At 40.4% G+C, this 22,111-nt stretch overlaps 1 protein-coding gene across 4 annotated transcripts; it reads left to right on the top strand.

The window, feature by feature from the left end:
• Positions 1 to 2,493: 2,493 nt before the first annotated feature.
• On the top strand, positions 2,494 to 12,127 carry LOC143514749 (alpha-N-acetylgalactosaminidase-like). Of its 4 annotated transcripts, none has more exons than XM_077006318.1 (10): positions 2,495 to 2,683; positions 3,381 to 3,449; positions 4,801 to 4,968; positions 6,436 to 6,576; positions 6,860 to 7,071; positions 9,058 to 9,152; positions 9,302 to 9,463; positions 9,935 to 10,132; positions 10,254 to 10,394; positions 10,621 to 12,127. In XM_077006318.1, the coding sequence occupies exons 3-10, from the start codon at positions 4,814 to 4,816 to the stop codon at positions 10,831 to 10,833; spliced, it is 1,317 nt and encodes a 438-aa protein (XP_076862433.1). In that variant the 5' UTR covers positions 2,495 to 2,683; positions 3,381 to 3,449; positions 4,801 to 4,813; the 3' UTR covers positions 10,834 to 12,127. The 4 variants fall into 4 exon arrangements, with proteins under 4 accessions (XP_076862435.1, XP_076862433.1, XP_076862432.1 ...); XM_077006319.1 differs by having other exon boundaries at positions 2,504 to 2,647; XM_077006320.1 differs by lacking the exon at positions 3,381 to 3,449 and having other exon boundaries at positions 2,494 to 2,647.
• Positions 12,128 to 22,111: the final 9,984 nt, after the last annotated feature.

A 22,111-nucleotide genomic window follows, 5' to 3' on the forward strand; every position in this document is an offset into this window, starting at 1 on the left:
ATATACTGAACATATTATATGGCCTGACATACCAAGTTCACAGGTCAATAAAAAAAATTTTCTACAGTAAAAACTCTTCTTCTTCTGGATTCATACAGTCACTTACATGGTCAACTAAACCTGCTTGTCAGATCTTTGAGACAATGTAAGAATCAGGAAATACTGCCATACAAACTAAGACAAATGTACTAAATGCACATTACATTCTATCGCCTGACATGCCACATTCACAGGACGAATTTAAAAATATTCTACAGTAAAAAACCTTCTTCTTCTGGATTTTTACAATCACTTATGTGCTCAAGTACATCTGCTTGTCAGATCTCTGAGACGTTGTAAGAATCAGGAGATACTGCCATACAAACTAAGACCAATGCACTGTATGCACAGTACATTATTGCCTGACGTCAACTTCACAGGTCAATAAAAAAATATTCTACAGTAAAAAACCTTCTTCTTCTGGATTTATACAGTCACTTATGTGGTCAATCAAACCTGCTCTTCAGATTTCTGAGACGATGTAAGAATCAGGAGATACTGCCATACAAACTAAGACAAATGTACTATATGCACATTATTCTATCGCCTGACATGCCAAGTTCACAGGTCTATAAAAAAAATATTCTACAGTAAAAAACCTTCTTCTTCTGGATTTCTACAGTCACTTATGTGGTCAATCAAACCTGATTGTCAAATCTCTGAGACGATGTAAGAATCAGCAGATATAGCCATACAAACTAAGACCATTGCACTATATGCACATTACATTCTATCGCCTGACATGCCAAGTTCACAGGTCAATAAAAAAAATATTCTACAGTAAAAAATCTTCTTTTTCTGGATTTCTAAGGTCACTTATATGGTCAATCAAACCTGCTTGTCAGATCTCTGAGACGATGTAAGAATCAGGAGATACAGCCATACAAACTAAGACCAATGCACTGTATGCACAGTATTCTATCGCCTGACATGCCAGGTTCACAGGTCAATAAAAAAAATATTCTACAGTAAAAAACCTTCTTCTTCTGGATTTATACAGTCACTTATGTGGTCAATCAAACCTGCTCTTCAGATCTCTGAGATGATGTAAGAATCAGGAGATATAGCCATACAAACTAAGACCATTGCACTATATGCACATTATTCTATCGCCTGACATGCCAGGTTCACAGGTCAATAAAAAAAATATTCTACAGTAAAAAACCTTTTTCTTCTGGATTTATACAGTCACTTATGTGGTCAATCAAACCTGATTGTCAGATCTCTGAGACGATGTAAGAATCAGGAGATACAGCCATACAAACTAAGACCATTGCACTATATGCACATTATTCTATCGCCTGACATGCCAGGTTCACAGGTCAATAAAAAAAATATTCTACAGTAAAAAATCTTCTTCTTCTGGATTTATACAGTCACTTATATGGTCACTCAAACCTGATTGTCAGATCTCTGAGACGATGTAAGAATCAGGAGATATAGCCATACAAACTAAGACCATTGCACTATATGCACATTATTCTATCGCCTGACATGCCAAGTTCACAGGTCAATAAAAAAAATATTCTACAGTAAAAAACCTTTTTCTTCTGGATTTATACAGTCACTTATGTGGTCAATCAAACCTGATTGTCAGATCTCTGAGACGATGTAAGAATCAGGAGATACAGCCATACAAACTAAGACCATTGCACTATATGCACATTATTCTATCGCCTGACATGCCAGGTTCACAGGTCAATAAAAAAAATATTCTACAGTAAAAAATCTTCTTCTTCTGGATTTATACAGTGACTTATATGGTCACTCAAACCTGATTGTCAGATCTCTGAGACGATGTAAGAATCAGGAGATATAGCCATACAAACTAAGACCATTGCACTATATGCACATTATTCTATCGCCTGACATGCCAAGTTCACAGGTCAATAAAAAAAATATTCTACAGTAAAAAATCTTTTTCTTCTGGATTTATACAGTCACTTATGTGGTCAATCAAACCTGCTTGTCAGATCTCTGAGACGATGTAAGAATCAGGAGATATAGCCATACAAACTATGGTGGTCAAGTATGTGGTCAAGTATATCTGCTCGTCAGATTTCTGAGACGATGTAAGAATCAGGAGATACAGCCATAGAAACGTACAATACATTTCTATCGCGGCGACATAATGAAACTACCGCTTTATTTTTTTAAGGTGGAACGGAAAGTGCGAATAAGACACTGGCGAATAAGGAACCAACTTCAGCCTCGTCCTCGGGAGGTGGTCTCAGTTCGGTTCGTTTTTGGATCCATTTAGATGGATCCGAGTTCGTTTGTCGTGTTCACACATGCAAAAGAAACTAGGACTATGTCAGTGGTCTAACTCCACTTCAGGCGCCGAAACAGTCCAAGTGTGAAAACAAACATTGCCTTTGTAGCCGTGAGCTATTTACTAGCGCGCGAGAAACACAGTAAACGACGCCTACTGTGTGACGTACGCTCAGCTGACACCGAGCACATGAGCGATGAAGCCGAGCACATGACTCTATTCATACTACCGCTTTTAAACAACGACTTGGTCCCATCAGTCTTTCCTCTACAACGCTGTGAATGAAACTCATAATTGAAATATAACAATCGGTAGACTTGTGGGATTTTGCTTCAGGTAACAAAGGGTGCGATTTGATTTCTGTCAAATTCGGTAAGTAGTAACAAGTCTGTCGTGGATATGTGAATGAAAATGCAGGCTACCTTAAAGGTAAATTTGAAATAACCCAGCTAACTAATGATTTTATCGACGTTGTGCTCTGTAGTAGTCTAACGCCCCTTCCGTATGTGTTGGGTTGCATTGTGCTTCCTGAATGATAGGCCTACTATGTGTATATTATCCTGAATATATGTTATTCAAAGTTTTGCAGTAATAGGACGTTTATGTATTGATTAATACAAGTGCATTAAACCAGCTGTTCTCGAAGTTGTGATAGAAGAACGAACACGCGAGAAAACCATGGATAATGATAGTTTTGCGCGTCTCAACACCGCGCATTGCTATTATGGATGTTTTTACACTTGCAGAAATAGGCTAGTGTACCGTTTTCTCTGTTTGCTGTGGACTATGTACACAAATGAAGCGTACACCATTGTTTTAATACTGGTAAAGAAGTAGACAGGTGTTGCCTCAGTGCAGTAAAACCGGCAAAACTGGAAGGCAGTTATTCTTTCCAGATCTTCTGGAGGTATGCCGGGGGACTGCATCCTTTGCATGTTATATTACTAGGCTACTGAAAAAAGCGCTATTAAAGTGTTTTAATTCAGCATTAGCACACGAATATCAAAGCGACGTCTTATTATTCCCCTAAGTAACATCATTCCATGGCATATTTTTTTGTTGTTGACAGCTAAATACAGTATCGTGTAGTGACTTTTAAAAACACTGACACCGTGGACAGTTTTTCTTATTGTATAAGGTACGTCTTAAACTTTGAACCCTTAAAGACACTGAAAGTCATTTTGTAAAGTCACTTGTGAATTTCAACAGAAATTCATCAGGACTCTTTGGGTAAAGTGGGGTTTTCATCAGTTGAACCTTATGCCTGGAGTGAGAAAATGTGATAGAGAAGTGCTCTGAGAACAAGTCTCCGTGAACTGGTTGTGTCAATGCTGCATACAACCTCACCTTTAAGGTCACTTGTTAAACTGGTTAAGAAGACCTTTTATGGGTGTGGAGGCTTATGTCCTTCTTCATTGGGGGAGAACTTTGTACACCTGGAGACATCAGGTGAGCCGTCATAAGGTTATATCATGTGATGTTCAGCTCCTTCTTCTGTGACCTGCGGTGAGGGCAGCATTGAATTTGAGTCTTTTTACCTACCCTTATTGCTTAGATAAGGTGGCCATAATAACCAGAATGTAGCCTTATTTGAATGTTAAAATTGTTTGTTTGAACACCTTCATGCACCTGAATAAGTAATACAAAAAAGACAAGTTAGACAATTTTACCAATTTATTCACATAGCTCTAAATTAAAGTTCATTAGCATTTGATTGTGCAATTCTGACAGAATTAATGATAATAGCATTATATTCAAACACGATATTCAAGGTGGGACTCTGCAAGAAGAACAGTCTTTGTCAGTGCTTTATTAACAAAATTGATGACTTGATTGACTCGGCACATGAAGTGTTATGTAGGTGTTTTAGGTACTCAAGTAATCAAATGCAAATCGCTTTGGCCCCAGTAATGTAACTCAGACTGGATTAAGTGTTGCTAAGTCTAACTGAAGCTATTGCAATTGAATGCTTGCTAACTTCTACCTATTACATCTGCTCCCTTTAAATCCCACCCCAGCATCTTTATCAAAAGCCCCTCTTTCCAAACGCATGCATACTTAAGATGTAGCCTACCCTTCTATGTGATACATGCACACGCAGAATAATTTACAGGGAGGCAGGACCGCCTGCATCTATAGAATTGTCCTGATTGGTTGGTATAGCAAGACCATTAATTAAACAAAAAAATGCTAAATACATGGACTTTTTTATTCTTTGTCCGTTGTTTTAGAGATAAGCAGCTGTTTTAGTAATAAGTCTTGGCATATAAAGAAAACTTAAGACATGTTACTACAATGCTGCTTACATCAACTTAAATATTCAGTAATGTTTCTTATATATACGTGTGTGTGTGTGTGTGTTTGTGAATATGTGTATGTATGTGTATATATGTGTGTGTGTGTATGTGTATATATGATAATTACTATTTAGCTGTATAATCTATAATTTTGTCCCTCTGCTACAGCTTTCATATTGTATTTCTTTGCAGCTCTCTCTCAGGTATGTATCAAGTAGCCACTGTTTTACTGCTGGCATTCTCAGCAGCTACTCGTGCTTTGGACAACGGTCTGATGAAGACCCCACCAATGGGCTGGTTAGCATGGGAACGTTTCCGTTGTGACATTGACTGTGATAATGACCCCCAAAATTGCATTAGGTAAGTACAGGGTCATAACTGAAATTCCATATCTCATACAACAAACTGCTGATGGCCTGATTGTAAAGTACAGCTCAGTAGAAACACTAGTGTACATCCTTTGGTTAGGCCTGTGTTGAAAAAATAGATTTTCCGATTCAGAATCGATTCGCATATGATGATCTGATAATCGATTCGTACGTCCAAAGATCGATTTTTTTTGTTAACTTTTACCCCCGCCTCGTCACTGAATTCACGCAGGCGCGCTCGTTCTAACTAACTGTAAAACAACATGGCGTCGGAAAGTGACGGTAACGACGATAGTCAAATCGGCAATCTAAAAACAGAAGGACAGTTTATCCAGTGTCAGTGACTATTTACAGTTAGTCCATGTTACTGACAGTTTACCCAGTGTTTTTACAGTTTTAAAAAGTTAAAAATGCTCTTGTAACGTTGGGCGCAAGGCGATGGACGAGACAGAATCCTTTGCACTTTCCAAATCGTTACGTTTATTAAATTTACCGAAGCGCAGACAGCGCACATAAAACACGTTTACATAGAACATGTGTGACTCAAACAACGACAAGCACAGGACGCTGCGCGAATGCACATTAAATAGACAAACCACATAAACCCCACGTGATGACGAGACGAGTCACAGGTGAGGATTATCACAAGACGTAACCGCACCCACGGAGATCCACAGATGCAGACGAGTAGACGCAGACAACGTTAACACACGCCCAACAGGGAGTGGTCGGGGACCGTAACGTGAGAGTTCTGTTCTTATAATCTCACTTTAAAGAAAAATACACGTTTACATTTTATACTTTCAGTTTATTAAGTGTGAGCACTTTAAAAATAATGCATTTGGTAGCAACAGCTTTTGGGTGAATTCTTAATTATTTCAATCATAATAATAATGCACTGGTTCGTGTCCCAGTAGGAGTCCACTGTTGCAGATATAGACACCTCAAAGATGTCCTCTGTTTATTGTCCTGGATTACCTTTCTTGAAGGTAGATTTATGATGACCCTTTTCACCAGTCTTCCAGCCATCAGTAACTACCAACTATCAGTAACTATTTGCTGATTAATATTGATATAATACTAGTTTTAACATGTTGCTTCTGTACATAATCAGGAAACGGCTCAAATACATTTTTAATAACACTAAACCCTGAATTGAATCGAATCGGATCGAATCGATTAAATCGGATTAAATCGAAATAAATCGATTCTTAATCTTCAGAATCGGATCGATTCTTGGAATTTGAATCGATACCCAGCCCTACCTTTGGTATATAGAATGTATGGCAGCCATAAATCCATGACATCCATTTCATCCTTGTCATGGGATGTTTAACATGACAGAGTAGAGAGGACCTGATATGGATTAATATCTCTCACATAGGATCAGGCTATGCCCTCGATATCTTCTTCACTTTAAAGTCCTGCTTCTCTCCAAATGTCTTTCTGTCCTCCCCAGTGAGGTACTGTTCAGGGACATGGCAGACAGGCTGGCTGAGGATGGTTGGAGGGAGCTGGGATATGTCTACGTCAACATTGATGACTGCTGGTCCTCGAAGAAGAGGGATGAGCAGGGACGCCTTCAGCCTGATCCAAAGAGGCACAGTATAACACTATTCCACTTTAGAATTGAAGATATCCGTGTCTTAACTCGTATATCTGTGTCTTAACGGAGTTTTTTTTTTCTCACTGTTCCTAATGCTTTTTCCACAGTCTCATTTTAAGAAATGCTGTGTAGTGTAATATAATTGGCCTTAGCATATGCCTTGTGGACCAATTCTGCAATATGCAAACTGCAGTTCTATCAGTAAACCAGTATTAGTTTTAAAATGTGACATGTGACTCCTAGTGTCCTTTTGCAACTGACTGCGAACCACCAACAGGTTCCCAGGTGGCATTGCTAAATTGGCACGTTATATCCATGGCCGAGGGCTGAAACTGGGTATCTATGGAGACATGGGCACATACACCTGTGCAGGGTACCCTGGCACCACACTGGACACGATCGAAATGGATGCTCGGACCTTCGCGGAGTGGGGCGTGGACATGCTCAAACTGGATGGCTGCTACTCCAACTCCAGTGTACAGGAACAGGGTGAGGAGCTGGCCGGTGTTGGGGGGGGGGGGGGGGGGGGGGGGGGTTGTGAGGAAGATCAGGAGTCTTTTAGAGACTTTAGACTAGATGAGGAAGAGGATTTCCATTCCAACTGCCGAAAACTGTTCACAGGAAAGATAAAAATGTATAAAAGCATTAACGATCGGTAATTGAGATAAATAAAATATATGTAGTTTAATAATATATAAATTTTTTTTTCATAACTCAAGGGGTAGACGAGCTTGTCAATCCAGGTGTTTATGGAACTAAATATTATAAAGACAAGAGGACATTGTTTACCATTTAATTTTATGTTGGAGCTGCATGCAAGGTTTATAAAACAGTGAATAAAATTATTAAAATTAAGTATTCAATAGTATCTTTGTAAAATTATGTATAATATTCAGATGGGATCAGGGACCCCTTTATTTGGGATTTCCAAGAAGCAATGCATAACCCGTCTAAAGTACATAGTTAAAGTCAAATTTATTTATATAGCGCTTTTCACAACACATGTTGTCACAAAGCAGCTTTACAATCGCATGGGTCCAGATCCCTAATAAGCAAGCCAAAGGTGACGGTGGCAAGAAAAACTCCCTATGATGGTGGGGATTAGGAAGAAACCTCAGGAGGACCAAGACTCAAAAGGGAACCCATCCTCCATTAGCACAAGTCCATGGTGCGCAGGGTGGTTCTACAGTTCTACAGTAATAGTTAAGGTTCTTGTTCCCCAGCCAAGTAGTCACAGTCCATTCGGTGCAGATGGTGAGCCTCAGGTGGGAGCTAGCATCAGCACGACCTCTTGTGGCAATGGCATATCCAACCCCGGCATCAGTACATCCACTGGCAAGCCAGACCATCTCCCAGGTGCTTGTAGATGCTTGTATCCAATCGTCTTGGGTAGAAGCATTCAAAAAGATAGACAATACAGACTGAGTGGACATCAATTTAAACCACCATTGATTTAAACGTATATAGCTCACGTGCCAGTGATCAGTATGTGGCTCCTGCAGGCTAATCTATAGCAGCATAACTAAAGGGAGGGGTTCAGATGTGACCACAGTCATGAGGGCTCACTGAGACATTGCTTTCCAGTCAAGTCATTGTCACAACTAGAGTGATGCCATGACACAGCTGGATGAGAGCATCAACATCTCAGATTACCAGAAATCTCAACGACTGGGGGCCCCCGAGCCCTACACTTTACAAGGGGAATATTAACTGAAGGCTTGATTAAATAGGTGCGTCTTAAGTCTAGATTTAAGATTGGACCTGTATCAGAATCTTGGATTGGAGCTGGAAGGCTATTCCATAATTGAGGGGCTTTAAAGGAGAAAGCTCTGCCTCCGGCTATAGTCTTACAAATTTTTGGAACTAGGAGAAAACCAGCATTTTGGCAGCGCAAAGGGTGAGATGGGTTGTAGTAAGCAATTAGTTACTCAGCACAGACTGCATATACCATGCACACAATTGTCAACACTAATAATAAACAACTACAACATCAACACAGTTGCTGAGAAATAGCAAGACATTTAGCATGAGGATGAAATGGTGCAGGGACATGCAGAAACCCTTCACCTTCAAATAAAGACATTCATCCAGATAATAAAATTGTACATTGTGTGATATGCTTAAGTCGACTAACTGCAAATGGTAAATTGTTCTTGAAGGTGGTGCTAACCCTGACACTGCTACACCTGCAGGCAGCTATTCATTTAGTGGTCTGTGGCCAGGGTGAACTGGGTAACACAGTGCTGAACAAGTTCTATTTCTGCAGCGGTGAAGGTGCAATGGAATGAACCACTGAATGAGAAGAGCCAGTTGTTAGTGTGGATATAATTGTCTAAAATGTTACACAAAGTTAGCAAAAGACTTCATAAGTTATAACTTAATAAGTTTTGCCCCATGCTAATTTAAGTTCACAATCATGTGGTGACCAAGACTTTTGTATTTATTTTCTAATGGACAGCTTTGTCTCTTTAACAGGCTACCCACTTATGTCAAAAGCCCTCAATGCCACTGGCCGCCCAATTGGCTATTCCTGTAGTTGGCCTTGCTACCAAGGAGGACTTCCTCCCAAAGTGAGTGTAAAAAAAGAATAAAAACTAGACCAAATCTACCAAAAATTACACACTGTGCAGCTCTGTAGAGTTTACTGCTAATGACTAATTCAGTGACATTTTTGGATGTGATCACTGATGATCATCTCATATTTTCCCATTGTGTTCAGGTAAATTATACCGTGCTTGGAGAGATCTGTAACTTGTGGCGTAATTATGAAGACATTCAAGACTCTTGGGACAGTATCCTGACCATTGTGGACTGGTTTACTGACCATCAGGACATCATCCAGCCAGCTGCTGGTCCAGGACACTGGAATGACCCCGATATGGTGAGTGTTCTCATTCAGGCTTGGGATTAAATGTTAAGGGTATATAGGTAATATAACATTGACACCTCATGTGAATAAGTGTTTCATGAAAAGCATTGGAATAAGCGCTACCTAGCAAGGCAGATTTATATAGCCCTTTTCATAAAATAATCAGCTCTACATAAAGTAAATAGATATTAAGAGGAAATGGCTGCCTGGATCGGAAGTTCTTCTGCACAGTGTCTATATGGTTTTGGAACCAAGAACATTTCTAAATGTATGCACCATGACAGTCTGGACTTGAGTAACACTGATCAACAAAGCAATGTTCTGTTTAGTAGTAGTAGTAGTAGCAGTGGCTGAATTTGTTGCTAATGATGGTGATGATTACTATTAATAATAACAATAATACGTTATATTCTTCAGCCAGTAGTGTAATTTCAGAGTCACCTATGGTCATGATGGGGAAATTTTACAACTTTGTGTTCCCAGTTGATAATTGGTGATTACGGCCTCAGCATGGACCAGTCACGTTCTCAGATGGCATTGTGGGCAATAATGGCTGCTCCTCTCTTCATGTCTAATGATCTGCGGACAGTAAGCAGTGGGGCACGTACTATTCTGCAGAACAAAGTTGCTATCGCCATCAACCAGGACCCCTTAGGTATCCAAGGCAGACGCCTGATAAAGGTAAGACCGATAGACAAAGGCCCTGCTGTCTGCTTTCTTTTCATTCTCACACCTACCTCCTCCTCTCCCTCGCTCTCTCGCTCTCTCTCTCTCTCTCTCTCTCTCTCTCTCTCTCTCTCAGGAGAAGAGTGAGATAGATGTGTTCTGGCGCCCATTGTCCGATGACGCAAGTGCACTGGTCTTCTTCAGCCGAAGGACTGACATGCCCTTCCGCTACCAGACGTCTCTGAAGACACTCAATTACACTGCAGGCACCTATATGGTTAGCCTCTTTACTGTGTGTTTATGGCTTGTACTGGTGTCCTAATGTATCTGCCTTTGACCATACAGTTTAACTTCGAATAGTTGTTTTATTGAAGTTCTTCTAGCCAGTGACATTCTTTATTATTAACATTTCAGTCATATCACATCGTTAGTCAAAAAGGTTTAAGCTTTGAAGATTTCTGTCTCACTTGCACTTCCTTTTCCTCTGTTGCCTACTCTTTCAGGTGTACGACGTTTTCTTGCAGAAGATTCAGCCCACGCTGAAGGACACCACAAACTTTGTCGTCTCCATCAACCCCACGGGAGTAGTCATGTGGTACTTGTTCCCAACCACCGTCCGGCAGGAAGAGGCAGAGCCTGTTCGATTCACTAAGATGCTGAAAAGAATTAAACTCTATGGAAGGGAAGACTATGCTGATTCCCTGACTGGACTCTGAACTGGTGTTCTGCAAACAGCTGCATCATCCAAACCTGTTACCACTGCTGTGTTTGGCATGTTAGAAAAAATTACTGTACTGAAAATTCTCTTATTTACAAAAAGGTGTGCCATGCTTTAGTAGTCTAGTTTATAGCACTGAAAAAATGTTTGAATAAAACAGTAAGGGGTGGTCATTTCAAACCCATGGAAGTTGTTCTGATGTAAAGGTTATATGAATATTAATAGACACATAATATTTAACTTTGCAGTGTTTAACTTTTGTTAAATTGAGAAGAACCACTGAATATCCCTGTTGGGGCAGACATCTGCTTTGAATTACCACAGTCCTTTCTAAGCAGTCTGCATGAGCTGGTTTTGTAAGACACAGGTATGAAAGACTTGTAGATTCAGAGTTCCAAGCACAGAACCAGCATTCTGACAGAGGGCATTTGCTAATGAGCCTCCTTTTAGTTTGTTCTATCAATACAAACATTTTTGTGAAACTTTATATTAGGGTTCCTGTAACATTTTTAAATAGTAAAAAAAAAAAGATTATTTAAGGTTTCCTAAATAATAAACAGAATTTCTGAACCAGAAGTTTTTGTTTTTGCAAAAAGTCCAGAGCAGTAATGGTCTTGATTACATGGTTATGACTGGTTTATTAATACTGAAGCTTGATTTATCAGTGGCCTAATGGTTAATAAATCATACAAAATAAGGTAACCTTAATTTAAATACTTTGACATTTTTTTAATGTGAAACTTATATATACCCTTTAATAAGCATTTATAAACTTTGGTTTTTGAAAAATATCAAGTTAAATGTTTTTATAACCATTGTGATTATAACCATATTTGGTGGCTATGCCAATGCCTTTTGCCATGTAAGCTCAGGGTACAGCGTTTGGATAGTGTAGCTGTTGACATTATACAGGGACTTGTTAGGCCAATCAGTGTCCAGCACTTCCTGCTCAGATGCAATCTGCCAATGATACCTGTTTGCAATCACGTCTTCAGAAGGGAGTGGGCTTGACTGATCGTTTTGATAGGGTTTGGGTTTTCTTTCTTTTTTCTTCTTAAATCTGTTTTCTATGATTATAGTAGTTCATTGTTTTGTGGAGTAGTGCTGAACTGGAAGATTACATTTTTTTTATTTGGATGTCTGTTTTGGATATCAAGCGTCTGTTCTCTGCCTTGACCAAGCCAAGCACTGTCTTGTTTTTGATCTGTAGTCCTTGATATGTGCCACACACTGCGTGAATTTTCCTTTAGAAATTGTCACTTTAAATTGTGAATAAAAATGTGATTTTTGAATTGTTTCATTGCAGTTTTAAAGGATTTGACCCCATTCACCTCAGTCATGTTAAATGGGCTTGGACTAGGACTATCACGCAAGCATGTATAGGCAAGGCCAAATGTAGTTATACACTCACCAGCCACTTTATTATGTACACCTTGCAAGTACCAGCTTCAGAAATGCCTTAATCCTTTTTGGCATAGATTCAGCAAGTTACTGGAAACAGTCCTCAGAGAGTCAGTTCCATGTTGACATGATGGCATCACACAGTTGCTGCAGATTTGTCAGCTGCACATCCATGATGTGAATATCCCGTTCCACTACATCCCAAAGGTGCTCTACTGGATTAAGATCTGGTGACTGTGGAGTCCATTCAAGTACAGTGAACTCATTGTCGTGTTCAAGAAACAAGTCTGAGATCATTCATGCTTAATGACATGGTGCGTTATCCTGCTGGAAGTAGCCATCAGAAGATGGGTACACTATGGTCATAAAGGGATGGACATGGTCAGCAACAATACTCAGGTAGGCTGTGGCATTGACACAATGTTCAATTGGTACTAATGGGCCCAAAGTGTGCCAGGAAAATATCCTCCACACCATTGCACCACCACCACCAGCCTGAACAATTGATACAAGGCAGGATGGATCCATGCTTTCATGTTGTTGATGCCAAATTCTGAATCCGAATGTTACAGCAGAAATCGAGACATAAGTCCAGGCAACATTTTTACAATTTTCTATTGTCCAATTTTGGAGTGCCTGTGCAAATTGTAGCCTCAGTTTCCTGTTCTTAGCTAACAGGAGTAGCACCCTGTGTGGACTTCTGTTGCTGTAGCCAATCCGCTTCAAGGTTCGACATGTTGTGTGTTCACAGATACTCTTCTGCATGTCTAGGTTGAGTTACTTACTGTTGCCATTCTATCAGATCGAATCAGTCTGGGCATTCTCCTCTGTCCTCTGGCATCAACAAGGCATTTGGACCCACAGAACTGCTGCTGAGATATTTTCTCTTTTTCTGATTATTCTCTGTAAACCCTAGAGATGGTTTTGCTTGAAAATCCCAGTAGATCAGGGACCTCGAAGGCCCGATCACCTTGTGTTTTAAGCCGGGTGCGTGGAACTATCACCGACAGCCAGTGAAGCGCAAATAACAGCGGTGAGGTATGAGAACGTCTCCCAGATTGGTGAGCAGCCTCGCTGCCGCGTTTTGAACAGCCTGGAGCCGTCCCCAAGCACGGACACTAATAGATTTAAATAGAGAGTTACAGTAGTCAAGTCTCGAGGTAATAAAAGCATGCACCAGCATCTCCAGCTCCTTAAGGGAGACTACTCGCCTCAGTTTGCTGAAGTTCCTTAAATGATAAAAACTAGACTTGACCACCAGGTTAATATGAGAGTCAAACATTAGGGATTTATCAAATAAATAGGGGTGGGCATAGATTAATTTTTTTAATCTTTTTAAAAAATCTAGATTAATCTAGATTAATCTATATTAAAATGGCTCATATGCGTGCTACCCAAGTAATGACTAAAAGTCAGTTTTTGAGATAGGGTTTCTTAATACAGGGGGTGCATTAGATCAGGGGCTCATCTTCTGTTTCCAAAATGCATCAATGACTGCTTGAGAAAGCTGTTCTACTTTGATACTTGAAGAAAAAAAACATGCTCAATAAATGTAGGCTACTCGTGTTCAACGGTTTATTCAGTTAAACATGAATTTGTAAGCCTACATACTGTACATTAAAAGGGGTTGATAACATGTTTATTCAGCTAAACATGATATTTGAAATGTAAGCCAACATTTAGTACATTTAACCTCATGGACGTAATTTGGGGGGGACTTTTTCAAAAGCAGGTTGGTCCTCTGCAGTTTTAACGGTTAAAAAGAAATATTTAAATAGCGACGAATCTAGCGCTAGGACCATGCAGAAAACGACCGCTCCGAGCTCCGCTCCGGTAACACTTTACGTTCCTAAAAATGAATTTTCCATGAAGCAAACCTGGCGACTTCGTGGCTGCATCCATGTAAATACACGAACGATTTGTAATTCACAGGTTTGAAAACTCGTTCTTGCCCCTACTGTGCAATTTGGTTAAGAATACAGCCGAGCTAAACTATCAAGGTGAAAGTCATCATAGTTTGCTTACCCATTTTGACCCAGTTCCCAACCCAACTTTAAGAATAGATTAACGGCGATCATTTTTATATTGCCCGATAAGAATATCAAATTAACGAACGCCGTTAACGGCCCACCACTACAAATAAAACACCCAGATTTCGTACAGTGGGGCGCACTGCAGAGCAGGCCCGTAGCCAGCATTGTGATGGGGGGGATCTTTTCCCCCCAAAAGTGGACTTCATTTGGCTCTCTACTCCAATGCCCCCTAAATACACGAGCACACTTCAAACCTTTTAATTTACACAAATTGTATTCATTATAAGCAAGGTTGCCAACTTTTCAAAATCACTAGGAGTGAGATTTGATTTGGGGGCGGGGGGGGGGGGTGTCAAACGTTGACGTATGCTGCGCCTAAAGCGATCAATCGCCAGTGGTTGGCGCCAGAGCGAACTAGTAACTCATTGAATCATAGATGTAGATCGGAGATAAGTAAACATGATTTTTTTTTCAGCGTGAGAAATCAGATGTACGGCATGTGAGCGTGTGAAAACGGTCAAATGCGTGTGTCTTACGCTCATTGCGTGAGAGTTGGTAACACCAGGGTTGCCAACTCTCACGCATTGAGCGTGAGACACATGCATTTGACTGTTTTCACACGCTCTCACGCCACACTTCCGATATCTCACGCCGAAAAAAAATATCTACTTTATTTACCTCTGATCCATATCTATGATTCAATGAGTTACTAGTTCGCTCTGGCGCCAACCACCCGCGATCGATAGATCTCGATATAACACTTAATTTGTGTCCATTTTACGCTCCCCCCCCCCCGTCAACAACTTACGCTCGAGTTGGGGGGGATCGAACAAACCCTTCGATCCCCCCTGGCTACGGGCCTGCTGCAGAGGAGACTGGGCCTAGGCTCTTGACAATAGCAGGAGTGACTCTGTCAGGTGCAATAATCATTGCCTTTCTTCCCCATTCCGATGCTTGGTTTGAACTGCAGCACATCACCTTGGCCATGTCTACATGCCTGCATTGAGCTGCTGCCATGTTATTGGCTGATTAGAAATTTGCATTAAACTGCAATTAAACTGCATTAAACTGTTGGACAGGTGTACATAATAAAGTGGGCGGTGAGTGTACAGTCCCTGACATAAGTTCTGTCGCTTATCCATGTTGTGGAAACAAAAGCTTATAACCTGACTTTAAATTCATCGATTGGTTTTAGAAATGACTCTGAAAGCTGAAACCCTCCCAAATGAGATTTAATTTACAAAAATAAATTTGCTTTACTGCGGAAATATTGATCATTTAATGAACACAGAAAGGTCAGACTTTTCTTACCCACAGAAAGTAAGGTGAAAATCAAATAAATAATTCATTTCATATACAAATATATGCTTTATAACACTGGTGAATGACGTTGTGGTGCTATTAGAACCATATTTAATATTTTGTGTGACTACCACAAGCTTGAAGGACCGCATCCATGCAGTTCGACAATGATTCATACAATTTATTGATGAAGTCATCAGGAATAGCAAAGAATGCAGTCTTCCATGCCTCCCAAAGTTTATCAAAATTCTTTGGTTTTGTCTTCCAAGCTTCCTCTTTCATCCTACCCCAAATATGCTCAATGATGTTCATGTCTGGTGACTGGGCTGGCCAGTCCTGGAGCTCCTTGATCTTCTTCGCCTTGAGGAACTTTGATGTAGAGATGGATGTATGAGATGGAGTACCATCCTGCTGCAAAATTGGACCCCTTTTATGACTGGGAATGTAAGCTGTAGCTAATACTTATTGGTATTTATCAATCAATCAATCAATCAATCAATCAATCAAATTTTATTTATATAGCGCTTTTTACAACAGTTGTTGTCACAAAGCAGCTTTAGAAGTGCCGAGTCCTAGCCCCCAGTGAGCAAGCCAAGGGCGACAATGGCAAGGAAAAACTCCCTAGTTTTTTTTTTTTTTTGCATGAGGAAGAAACCTTGAGAGGAACCAAGACTCAGGGGGGAACCCATCCTCCTCTGACCGACACCGGTCACCATGACAACAACAATTTAGACAAAGAAATAAAGAAAAGGAAAAGATGTAATAATGTCCATCTTGGTGTAGGCTTATCCGGTCGGGCAGTAGATGGCTGGCACAGGATGGATCGCTTGTCTCTCCTTATCTCATTTTTCCATGAGCAGGCGGGCAGCCATGTGGAGAAAATAAAACAGGGAGAATTAACGCTGTACGGGGGACATATACAGGACAGATAAAATTATAAACATTTCTGGAGTGTGGCAGCAACTCCGGCATTAAGTTAAATTATTACAGCCTAGCTAAAAAAGGCAGAACCAGAAGGTAACATAGGCTTGGGGGCATTTTGAGACAATGTCAACAAACTTGAGTGACCACGAGCAGTGACAGGATGACAGCACCAGTGCCCCAGTCTACCATAAAACCCTTCGTCTATGAACCCCTGGATCTGTACCTTTATCTAAGGGGGAATATTAATTATCAAACGCTAAACCAAATAGGTGGGTTTTCAACCAAGACTTAAAGATTGTGACTGTGTCAGAGTCCCGGACGCATTTTGGAAGATTGTTCCAAAGCTGGGGGACCTTACAAGAAAAGGCTCTTCCCCCTGCTGTTACCTTATTAATTTGTGGAACTAATAAAAGACCAGCACCATGTGATCTTAGTGGACGTGGGGGTTCATAGTAGGAAATAAGTTCCTGGAGGTATTCAGGAGCAAGCCCATGCAGTGCTTTATAAGTTAATAATAGAATTTTAAAATCAATACGGAATTTAACTGGGAGCCAATGCAGGGCTGATAGGACTGGTCTAATATGCTGAAATTTTCTAGTTCTGGTCAGAACTCTAGCTGCAGCATTTTGAACTATTTGAAGTTTATTTAGATTCCTATTTGAACATCCTGACAGTAGTGAGTTACAGTAGTCTAATCTAGAGCTAACAAAGGCATGTACCAATTTTTTTGCATCATCCTGTGATAATGCATTTCTTAACTTGGCAATGTTGCAGAGATGTAGAAAAGCTATCCTAGTAGTATTATCTATGTATTTATCAAATGATAGGTCAGAGTCGAGTATGGCGCCTAGGTTTTTGGCTACTGTGCCAGGTGTAATGGGGTAGTCTGCGAGATTAAGCATTAGATCTATTTAGGCTATTGATATTGCTTTCCACCTTGCAAATGTTTCGCACACCCCCATACTGAATGTAATCCCAGACCATGATGTTTCCACCACCAAACTTGTTTTCTGGGTGAATCTTGGATTCACCATATGGGCTCCAGTAGGTCTCCTGCAGTATTTGCGGCAGCTGTTGTGTAATTCAACTGAAGATTCATCTGAGAAATCCACCTTCTGCCACTTTTCCAGCGTCCATCCGTTTAGCAGGCTGTGGGCCTTGGCAAATGCCACACAGTTTTTTACCTGCCTTTTGTTTAGTGCTGGCTTCTGGGCACTGATTCGACCATGTGTAACGGTGTTAAATTGTTAAATCCTGCATAAATGGGTTGAGACTTTTATTTTGTGATTGGTCTATACCGTTTTGCATTGTGGGATTTCTGCAGCGGGAAGAGAATTACATTGCTGCAGGTAGGTGGGATAATCGTGGGTCTGAGATAAGTTATTAAAATCCATATTTGCACTATTTTGTATGTCTTAGATTTAACATAAATTTAACCTAATATGTAAGGTGATATATAAATTGGATTTGTGTGATGTTTTCTCGTTTTGTATTTTTTTTTGTTGACCTTAATGTATTCGTATTGCAAAGTCCAAATTATAATACGGCATTTGTTTTGTTTAGGCAGACTCCACATTTTATCCCACCATAAATATCATTTTATCAACCCATGTGCAGGTAATTTATTACATTTGTATTTTAAGTTGTTTGCATTTTGTATGTTCTATGTGCACCTCGTGGTCCCGCTAGCATGTGCGATCCAAAGCGTGACTAGCCTGGAACGTTATGGCTGCATTCCACGTGCAGTACCGGTGGTGGCCACTGAGTGTACTTTTTGTTCATGTATATACGTTTAAAAAATGGATGAAGAAATGTTTTGTGTGAGAGGCAGCGGGAAGAGAATTACATTGCTGCAGGCAGACTCCACATTTTATCCCACCATAAATATCATTTTATCAACCCATGTGCAGGGAATAAATGACTTCATCCGATTGAGCGTCCTCATCATTTTCAACAACGCAGAACAGTTACACATGGAAGCCATTTTGAGACAGAATCCTACAATCTGTTCTAGTTGACACAGGGACTTGAGGTGACCAGGCCTGGTGGAGCTCTGCTGCTGTGGAAGAGGGACTGGCTTTGGATTTTCTAACCAACAAACATTCCTCCCGAGCAGTTGTCTTGTGGGGTCTGCTGGACCTGGGCTTGTCAAAAACATCTCCAGTCTCTTCAAATCTTTTTTTAATTATTTGTACTCGACGCTGAGACACATTAAAGGTGCCAGCCACATCTGCAGTGGATTTGGTCTTCAGCGTCTTGATAATCAAGGCTTTGGTCGCAGGATAATAATAATAATAATCTTTATTTGTATAGCACCTTTCATACATACATGTAACTCAAAGTGCTTTACAGTATAAATAAAAAGAAACATTAAAAGGAGATAAGACAAAAAGACAAAAAGAAAATGTTAAAAGAAATTAAAGATAAAAATATTAAAATAACATAAGTAAAAAAGTAAAGTAAATAAGATAATAAAAAGTAAAGTAAATAAAATAAAACTATTAAGATAGAGTTTCTTAACTAAAAGCGGATCTAAACAGGAATGTTTTGAGACTGCTCTTAAAACTATGCAGGGATGAAATGCCTCTGAGCTCTTCAGGAAGAGAATTCCAGAGCTTTGGGCCATAGTGGCTAAAAGCACCCTCGCCAATCTTTAATCGGCTTTTAGGAAGGATGGATTTTTGGCATGTTGTCAGAGGTCAAGTTGCAGTGCAAGTGAAGGTCTGGGGTGCTGGAGTTCTTTTTATACACACCCACTAATCAACCAATCAATTAGTGAGCACAGGTGAGGCTGTAAACTAGGATTGGATGCATTATATGACAAGGCGACAAAACTTTTGTCTTACCAAAATCTGACCTTTCTGTGTTCATTAAATGATCACTATTTCTGCAGTAAAGCAAATTTATTTTCGTAAATTTTATCTCATTTGGGAGGGTTTCAGCTTTCATACGAGTCATTTCTAAAACCAATCGATGAATTTAAAGTCAGGTTATAAGCTTTTGTTTCCACAACATGGATAAGCGACAGAACTGTAGGATGAGATCTCAAATATCCTAGATATCCTTGTATAGAAATATTCAAGCTTTCCACAGGGGTCTCCAATTGACCTGCCTGTACTTATTCTGTACTGCCCCCACACAGCCAGTCACTTCCTATACACTAAAATCCATACTGCACTCTCCTTCGACTGAAGACATATCCAGCCCAGCTGCCCTTAGTATACAGCCTCTAAAACCAAATTCCACAAGCAAAAGATATGACATACATAGATAAAAATGCCTCCTCCCCATCCCCCCATCACCTATCTCTAGTCGACTCATATACACCCACTACCCATGTTCTCTCACCTAAGTCTGCATATTTCAACATTTTATGGAATTATTTAAAACAAAACTGTCCCTTTACTCCAGTTGCTTTGATAACAACACTATTTCTGGCCTCAGCCTAATTGGACCAGTAGTTTTCTAACCACATCTGCTAGCAGTTTCCAAACAACCAACATTTACACCCTGCACTCATTCTTCTCTACACTACCCCCCTACACATAAAACCTAATACTAAAAGGCAAAGAGTTAACCTGTATACACTTATTTTTGCATAAACATACATAAGCGTCTGCATATGCCTACATGTGCTAAACTAAACTTACAGAAATATTAAACATGTTTCAGTGTCTAAGGGCGTACTCACACTAGGCTCTGTGATTTACATTTACATTTCCATTTACGGCATTTAGCAGACGCTCTTATCCAGAGCGACTTACAAAGTGCTTTGCTTCTGATCACAGAATACATCCTAGGAAATAGTACAGATAGGCCAGAATTCAAGACACCATTGAGTCAGACTACTACTAAACTACAGGAGTCAATATCATTACCTAGTGTTTTGCGAGTTAGGCATTTGCCAAGAAGTACAAATAACCATAGACAGACATACAATTTAAGAACACTGCAAGTGGTATCAACTGAGTTAGTGCTCTGGTAAGAACTCAACAAACAGGTGAGTCTTCAGTCTACGCTTGAAGATAGCGTAGACTGAAGACTCACCTGTAATCGGCTTTTAGGAAGGATGGATTTTTGGCATGTTGTCAGAGGTCAAGTTGCAGTGCAAGTGCACTGTATGTCTGTGATCCGGGCCCGGATCAGTTAACCGTGCTCGGGCCCGTTAGAAGAGGTGGGCCAGGGCACGATTCGCGTGGACTCGGCCACGGTTCGCTTCTAGTGTGAGCGCTATCCGTGCCCGGGCCCGCTTGGTGCCTCGTGTGATTGGTTCATTTCGCTGGAACTCAAACATGACGTCAGTGATGCGACGCTCACGTTAAACAGTCATAGCGGCAAAGCGATTAGCAGACAATCGTTGTGTTAAATTATGGATAAATCTGTGCTTGCACCGTGTTTCTGCACTCCCAAAACGACTCCAAAAATACAATAAAAAGAGAATCATGAACTCCATAGTGTTGTGCGAGCGCGCTTTTTTCCAAATAAAGTCACGTTGTGATGACGTAAGCGTGCTCGGGCCGGACTGATAAAGCAAGTGTGAGTGCAGGCCAGAGAGGGAGTGGGGAGGGGGGATAACCGGGCCCCAGCACGGAACCAGCAAACCGTGCCTAGTGTGAGTACGCCCTAAGAGATCAATCAAAATCGTCACCCACCCATTGTCCAAGATTTTGCAGAATTGAAAGGGCATCGTAAGCGTTTCCACGCAAAAATGTAATACAACTCACATTCATTGCTCCAAACCTGCGAGGTGAGCATTGCTCTAAATTCTGCCAAGCTACTGAATTGTAAATAGAAGACCAACTATTGTAACCTGTAACCTATTGCAAATCCTATACAAAATGAAACAGAACAGCTCAAACACTGCAAATGGCAAGACATGACAAAGACCCAGGAATGAGAGCTTAAGCAGGCTGGGGGTTGTTGGCTGTGATTAGCAATGAGAAACAGGTGCAGAGGTCACGGCCTCATGGTGTGATACAGCTGAGTAACGGCCTGTGCACTACACTGCCGTTGGATTTAGTCAATTTCCACTTGATGTTTTTGAGAATAATAGTTCATGTCACAATCAGAAAAAACTGAATTGTGGAGTGACTTTCACATGTAAAAACGGCTCAAAAACACTGGTATGTAATATTACCAATGGAGGGTGCTATTTATTTAACATGCAGTTCTGCTATTGGACCACTAGGTGGGGACATGACCAAGTACATGGTAGAAAAGAAGCCAGAGATTGTTTCCAAGGCTGGTGGAAATTTCCCTTTACAATGATTAGAGTTCAGTTTCATCATTTGTGTCTTGCTGTGGTGTACACAAAGAAGATACAAATAAAACTGTTCTGAACCGATTTGGCTATGAGAGTGCCTTCTACTTTGACTATTAGAGAAGCTGAAATAATATCTAGTTCTTGTCTATAATTCTTAGAATTCTCCCATGCTGGGCTTCACATTCATTTGTCTGATTTTATTCCTTTGTGCAGCAGAGGAAGTTTGCAACATAGATCTATGGTAGGGTGGCAGGTTGTCATTTGTGTACAGCAGATGGACCTTGGTTTACTGCACTGACTTTTAATACTAGCCATTAGATCCCCCCACCCCATTTGTATCCCTTTCCTGCATT

Source organism: Brachyhypopomus gauderio, chromosome 5 (assembly GCF_052324685.1).
Source record: "Brachyhypopomus gauderio isolate BG-103 chromosome 5, BGAUD_0.2, whole genome shotgun sequence".
Classification (NCBI taxonomy): domain Eukaryota; kingdom Metazoa; phylum Chordata; class Actinopteri; order Gymnotiformes; family Hypopomidae; genus Brachyhypopomus; species Brachyhypopomus gauderio.